Source organism: Tarenaya hassleriana, unplaced genomic scaffold (genome assembly GCF_000463585.1).
Source record: "Tarenaya hassleriana unplaced genomic scaffold, ASM46358v1 Cleome410, whole genome shotgun sequence".
NCBI lineage: Eukaryota > Viridiplantae > Streptophyta > Magnoliopsida > Brassicales > Cleomaceae > Tarenaya > Tarenaya hassleriana.
The window spans coordinates 42266-49456 of NW_010966934.1; the positions used below are offsets into that span (position 1 = coordinate 42266).

Here is a 7191-nt window from a genome sequence, read left to right on the forward strand (position 1 = left end):
CACGGAGCCTTTTACAAGGAGGGAGATTACTTATTTCGGGAACGACGATTATGCGTTCCTCAATGTTCTATGAGAGAGCTTATATTGCAGGAAGCTCACGGTGGTGCACTCATGGGTCATTTTGGAGTAGACAAGACGCTTGCTATGGTGAAAGAGCACTTCTTTTGGCCGCTCCTCAAACGGGATGTTGAACGATTTTGTGCTCGATGCGTTAAATGCCATCAAGCAAAATCTAAGACACCCGCACAGTTTGTATCTTCCTCTCTCTATTCCATTTTGTCCTTGGACTGACTTATCTATGGACTTTGTTCTCGGACTCCCTAGGATCCGAAACAAAGACTCTATTTTTGTTGTTGTGGACAGATTTTCGAAGATGGCTCACTTTATTCCGTGTGCAAAGGCGAATGATGCTTCCCACATTGCCGAGTTATTCTTCAAGGAGGTGGTACGCTTGCATGGCTTACCAAGGAGCATTGTGTCGGATCGGGACCCAAAGTTTCTGAGCTACTTTTGGAAGACATTATGGAGGAAGCTCGGAACAAAACTTGTCTTCTCAACAGTTTCTGAGCTACTTTTGGAAGACATTATGGAGGAAGCTCGGAACAAAACTTGTCTTCTCAACGACATGCCACCCACAAACCGATGGTCAAACCGAAGTTGTAAACCGAACATTGGCTGCACTACTTCGAGCAACAATAGGGCGCAACCTCAAGAATTGGCTGGAGTGTCTACCACATGTTGAGTTCGCATACAACCGAGCAACACACTCCGCCACCAAACATTCTCCTTTTGAAGTCGTTTATGGCTTTGACCCCTCTTTCCCGCTGGACCTATCACCGATTCCTACTCAAGAAATGATCAGCCTTGATGGGGAGAAGAAGGCTGAAGTTGTGCAGAAGTTACATGCCAAAGTTCGAGACAACATCGCAAGAAAGACTGAACAATACATGCGGCAAGCCAACAAAGGACGCAAGAAGGTGTCATTCGAAGTCGGAGATTGGGTGTGGCTGCACCTAAGACCTGAAAGGTTCCCCAACAAGAGGAGCTCAAAGCTAGCCCCAAGAGGAGATGGACCATTCCGTATCTTGGAGAAGATCAATGACAATGCCTACCGCTTGGAGTTGCCCGGTGAGTATAATGTATCTTCTTCTTTCAATGTGGCTGATCTACTTCCGTTTGATGCAGGAGATCTTGTTTCGAGGTCGAAACCTTTGCAACGGGGAGGGAATGATGAGGTCATCGATCTAGATGCGGATGAGGAGCAGCTGAATACGGATGAAACACAAGAAGGAGCTTCGGATGCACTTGGCAAGGAGAGAGAAGTTGCTGACCTTGCCATGCCTACACTACCGGATCCACCACTTACAAGAGCTCGAGCACGCAACCTTAGAGCTAAAATCAACCTGTTCATAGATCATTGGCTGATGGAGACGTCGGATCACTTGGCTGAAACCATAACTGCCCCAAGACATGAGTTTAACTCGCTGAAGAAGACACATGACCAAGTGAAGACCATTTTGGAGATCATGTTGCCAACAACCTGAATGTGGGAGAAGACCTGAACATCTTGGCTATTGGACACTTGAAATGTGCTGTAAAAACCACATTAAAGGTTGACCATAACTTAGCCAAGAATCTGCAACAATCTAACCGTTAGGAGCAATTGGAGGAGCCTTGATATGATCAGAATGGAGTTGACTCTCTTGAAGATCACTTTTGGACGAAATTTGGAGCTAAACTGAAGACATTTCCTTACCAAGAAGCTGTTGCATCTTTCCTTTTCCTTTTTACACAATTTCTAGACATTTCCATTTTGCGGCTGCACCTAAGGCCTGAAAGGTTCCCAAATAAGAGGAGCTCAAAGCTAGCACCAAGAGGAGATGGACCGTTCCGTATTTTGGAGAAGATCAATGACAATGCCTACCGCTTGGAGTTGCCCGGTGAGTATAATGTATCTTCTTCTTTCAATGTGGCTGATCTACTTCCGTTTGATGCAGGAGATCTCGTTTTGAGGTCGAAACCTTTGCAACAGGGAGGGAATGATGAGGTCATCGACCTAGATGCGGATGAGGAGCAGCCGAACACGGATGAAACACAAGAAGGAGCTACGGATGCACTTGGCAAGGAGAGAGAAGTTGCTGAGCTTGCCATGCCTACACTACCGGATCCACCACTTACAAGAGCTCGAGCACGCAACCTTAGAGCTAAAATCAACCTGTTCATAGATCATTGGCTGATGGAGACGTCGGATCACTTGGCTGAAACCATAACTGCCCCAAGACATGAGTTTAACTCGCTGAAGAAGACACATTGACCAAGTGAAGACCATTTTGGAGATCATGTTGCCAACAACCTGAATGTGGGAGAAGACCTGAACATCTTGGCTATTGGACACTTGAAATGTGCTGTAAAAATCACATTAAAGGTGGACCATAACTTAGCCAAGAATCTGCAACAATCTAACCGTTAGGAGCAATTGGAGGAGCCTTGATATGATCAGAATGGAGTTGACTCTCTTGAAGATCACTTTTGGACGAAATTTGGAGCTAAATTGAAGACATTTCCTTACCAAGAAGCTGTTGCATCTTTCCTTTTCCTTTTTACACAATTTCTAGACATTTCCATTTTGCTATCTTTGTCAATTTTCCTTTTCTTTGCAGATTTCCTAGCCGTTGCCTTGCTGCTGTTTAGGCACGAATTTCCTTTTGTTTTTGCTTCTCTTTTGCTATTTATTTCTTGTAATTTCGAGCTGAAGAGATCAGACTTGAATAAGAAAATTTCTGCATTGTTTTCTTTAGCTTTTGGTGTGTCCAATTTCGCTAATCTCCTTGCTTGGTGTGTCCGAGCATCTCTTGGTCTGTCCAAGGATTTCCCTATCAATTCCTTAGTCCATTCACGTCATCTTTTGGTTTAGAAGCAAAGATCGAGTGCCTTAGAGCCAGAGACTAACTTCTGAAACCTATCCACCCTTCACAATCAAGAATCACCATCGATCGTGTGTTCTTAAGCCCGAGTGTGTATCACCATCCACCCCTCTTTGTGGTGTCACCGTCCCACCTTATTCCTCTTTGTTTGAAGTATAATCGAGACGCCTTTGGCCTGGTTTACTTCGTCATTTATCTTAAGGAGACATCGGTGAGACGCTTTCGAGCCTACCGAACTTCATTCACGAACGACTATTACAGTCTTGGTCACGTGCTTGTGTCATTTTTGGTATCAGAGCCCGGTTCAAGGCCACACGCAAGGTAACGCTGTTGATTCGATTTTATTCTTGTTATTTTGATTTGTATGTGTGTTTGTGCAAGAAAATTGGCTAAGAACGCAGAGAACACTCAAACTGTGATCCTACAAGTTCTGCAACTCTTAGAGGAACGTTTAACGCGTTTAGAGGAGGCACCACGAAGGATGCAACCTGTTAGGTTCAATATGCGCTCCAATAACGCAAATCCAGAACCGGATCCACCTGATACACAACAAAGACTGAGAAGAATGCAAAATCCAAGAGTTCCTCTCGAAGAGGATGAAGATTCTGATCATTCTACTCAGAACTGACGAAGGAGGAATGTTCAAAACCAAAGGTATGTTGATGAAATTGATGAGGAGGATGTACCTAGGAGGCAACCACGAGTTCAAAGACACCAAGGTACAGATTTGAAACTCAAACCTCCTACTTTTGCTGGTAAAGTTAATCCTGAAGCTTATCTCGATTGGGAGAGGCAGATGGAAAATATTTTCGATTGCTATACATATACTGAACAGAGGAAGGTTCAATACGCGGCGGCTCAACTCAAGGACAATGCACTCACATGGTGGGACCGAGAAATAGCCGAAAGAAGACGTTCTCACTATGATCCAATAATCTCCTGGAGAGAAATGAAACATCTCATGAGAAAGAGGTATGTTCCACCACATTTCCATCGGGATTTACATAGACGATATCGTAAGTTGGCGCAGGGGACCAGATCGGTTGAAGACTACTTTGAGGAGTTTGAGCATCTTCGGATTCGATTGGAGATAGAAGAGGATGATGAGACTGTTATGGCTCAATTCCTAGACGGACTACAAGAACGCATTGCAAGAAAGGTAGAAAGACAAGTATTGTTGGTTTAGTGCTCTATGATGTATTGTTTATGAGCTTTATTTAGATACATTTGGTGTATTGATACTTTCTATGGTTTATGAGAGTATTTGATTCATTACATGTTCTTGCATACTAGATGTGTTATGAAATCCATGTATCATTATGAATGATACTTAACTCCCTAGTCTTAAGTCATTATGGGAATGATGAAATAATAAGACTAGTATGATGTGTGATTGATGATCATATGGATGATCATAGGTATTTGGATACGATCACAATCATAGGTATTCGTTGGAGAAGAATCTCATACGACGATTCTATGATTGGATCCTAAGACCTGAGATATCTACAGAATCCAACATGAGGAGTTGCGTGCTTTGATTACGTCAAACGTCCTGCGTAACAGGAGGACTATAAAGGCGTGTATCAGGTACGAAATGAATCATGTACTGGATTGTAGATAGTCAATACGGGATTTGTACCTCTCGTAAAAGAGAGAGATATCGCTGGGCCCCTCGTGTGAGCAAGACTGTAGAAATGTGTGGTCGCACTATAGACGAACGTCGTCTATTTCAGACAGTCGAACTCAGTGAACGAGAAAGCAGTCGAATCAGATAAGGTGGCTTGTCCATGCCTTATGTTCGACATATGATATCGCGATACAAAAGGATCATCAGTTGGAATCATCACTGGCTTTCGTATGATCACAAACAAACTCTATTCGAGATAGGTAGTCATAGTGTCTTGCTAGAGACCGCCTATGACTTGTATTACCGGAATGGAGATTTTGCGTTTTACTGCTATTCCGGATGAGCCTACAGGGTCACACACATTAGGGATGGACAAGTACGTGTGCTATATTATCCCGATTAGGAATCCTAATTGGATTGAGATTCCTAATTGGAATAGGAATCCTAATGGGATTAGGAATCCTATTATGTATAGGAATCCTAATGAGGTTAGAATTCTATTACATCTAGGAAGCCTAATGAGATTAGAATTCTAATAGGTTTAGGAAACCTAATTAGATTAGGATTCCTAGTAATCTATTCCTTGTCAAATTAGGATTTTTGGAAAGTCTGTATAAGGAGAATGTCTTCTAGGGTTTTAAGTGAAGAAAAAGAAAAAGAAGAAAAAAGGAGAAGAAAAATAAAACCCTAAGCCTCCAAAAACCTTGCACACAAGAGAGATCGAGAACTCTAGTCCTAGCAGACAAGTTCCAAGGTATTGGAATCCATCCCGACGTGTGGATACATGTAGAGGGCGAGGTATTCTTCCTGTCTAGAGTGATCGGACGAACAGATCAATTGATACAGGCCCCGGATCGATTGAGGTAAGCGTTCTAACGTTTCTATGATTCAATAGTAGCATGGTTCTAGGGTTTCATTAAAATTTTTGTTTTATATCCGCTGCGCAAACCCTAGAATCGATCTCTTAGGAATTAGATTCGCTCATGAGATCCCAGGAAACCCAACAGTGGTATCAGAGCCTGGTTGCTCTGTTATGATTTCGTAGAACCTGATCACGCACGTTTTAGGATTTGAATTGTTTAAATCCATGTTTGCTTTGATATCTATGCATGTTTGATGATTGAATCTAGTGTAGATTGCATGTTTCATGTTGCATAGAGTGCAGGAGTTCGAATTTTGGGTGTACAGAAGAATTCGGTTCAGTTTCGGGTCTGATCGGGGCTGAGAACGCGGGGAAACGTGATCTGATCACGGAGAACTAGCCTAGACCGTCCGTTCTGGTAAGCCGGAACGGACGGTCCACGGGTAACGGACTGATTGGCACAGAACGGAAGGTTGGACCGTCCGTTCTGCCATGCAGAACGTCCGTTCTACTAGGCAGAACATCCGTTCTGACTTTTGCAGTCGAGACCGAACGTTCTGCCAACCTGGAACATCCGTTCTACCTCCAGAACGGACGGTCCGAAGTCCAGATTCCGAAAATTTCCGTTTTCGAGGTCCGATTACGCAAACTCAAATAGACATGATTCATTCTTATGGATGGTCCAAAGTGAATGAATACATGTAACTTAATCAAGATATAGTATATGCTTGATTGAGTGGGAGCTCCGAGATTGGGATTACATAATCGAATGGATGGTCTATTCGGATTATGAACAATCGTTGCACAGAAACCGATTAGATCTAGAAGCTCTATAAGTAAAGCACTTGTCAAGGCCTCGATCGTACGTGTCATGGGCCATGCCAAAGCTGGGTGTGCCGTATTATCTTAGTGAGGCAAGATGGAGAAATGGTGGTTCTCATAGCTTGAAAGTAGATGCTTGATCTAGGTGCGGTTTCGAAAATCCCTTATTCATGTAATGCTAAGTGTGTACCTCCCATTACTAGAGCGCTTGTCAAGGCATCGATCGTCCGTAACACGGGTCATGCCAAAGCTGAGCGTGCCGGATTATCTTTGTGAGGCAGGGTAGCAAATCGTGGTTCCTACAGCTTGAATATGGTTTATCTTGGGTTAAGTTGTCAAATTTGACTTGAGACTTAATGGTACAGATGAGACAAGTATGCAATGATATTCGATATCATAGTCTCATAAAAGATCTAAGAGTCATATTGGATATGATTGACATTAGATGTCTACCTAAATAGCATAAGGATAGGTGTAACAATTTGTTCTTGTGTGAAATACGGATCTTAGTCCCATATAGAAAATTATCGTAGGGTTAATTTTCTTTATGGGAATATAGCTCATCTTTGCATCTATGTTGTCATTATTTGATGATGGACTAGCTGGTAGTGGATCATAGATAGATTGACACTGATTGATGATGGACTAGCTGGTAGTAGATCATAGATATGTAGACACTGATTGATGATGGACTAGCTGATAGTAGATCATTAATAGAATCTGCATGTAGATGTGTTTTCGTTCTGTTTTGTCTTTTTCTGTAGGACATAGCGTTAACCGGTATTGTACCGAAGTTGACGATGCGATCTATCCTTATGAAGGATAAGACTCTAACCATGGCTTCTAGATCAATCATTGATGCTTATCGGAAGCATGTGGATGATGATCCGGACAAGTCTAGCTTGACATTTGGAAACATGACCTCGGAATTGCGTAAGCAATTAGAGGACATG

At 42.7% G+C, this 7191-nt stretch overlaps 1 protein-coding gene across 1 annotated transcript; it reads left to right on the plus strand.

The window, feature by feature from the left end:
- Positions 1-184: 184 nt before the first annotated feature.
- On the plus strand, positions 185-2314 carry LOC109117146. The gene is made up of 3 exons (XM_019203892.1): positions 185-519; positions 584-1505; positions 1688-2314. The coding sequence occupies exons 1-3, from the start codon at positions 185-187 to the stop codon at positions 2312-2314; spliced, it is 1884 nt and encodes a 627-aa protein (XP_019059437.1).
- The last annotated feature ends 4877 nt before the right edge of the window (positions 2315-7191 follow it).

Coding starts and splice junctions, on each gene's coding strand:
- LOC109117146 (XM_019203892.1), top strand. CDS start 185: ATGTTGAACGATTTTGTGCTCGATGCGTTAAATGCCATCAAGCAAAAT. Junction 520..583: donor CTGAGCTACTTTTGGAAGAC/ATTATGGAGGAA, acceptor CTTTTGGAAGAC/ATTATGGAGGAAGCTCGGAA. Junction 1,506..1,687: donor TGAAGAAGACACATGACCAA/GTGAAGACCATT, acceptor TGATATGATCAG/AATGGAGTTGACTCTCTTGA.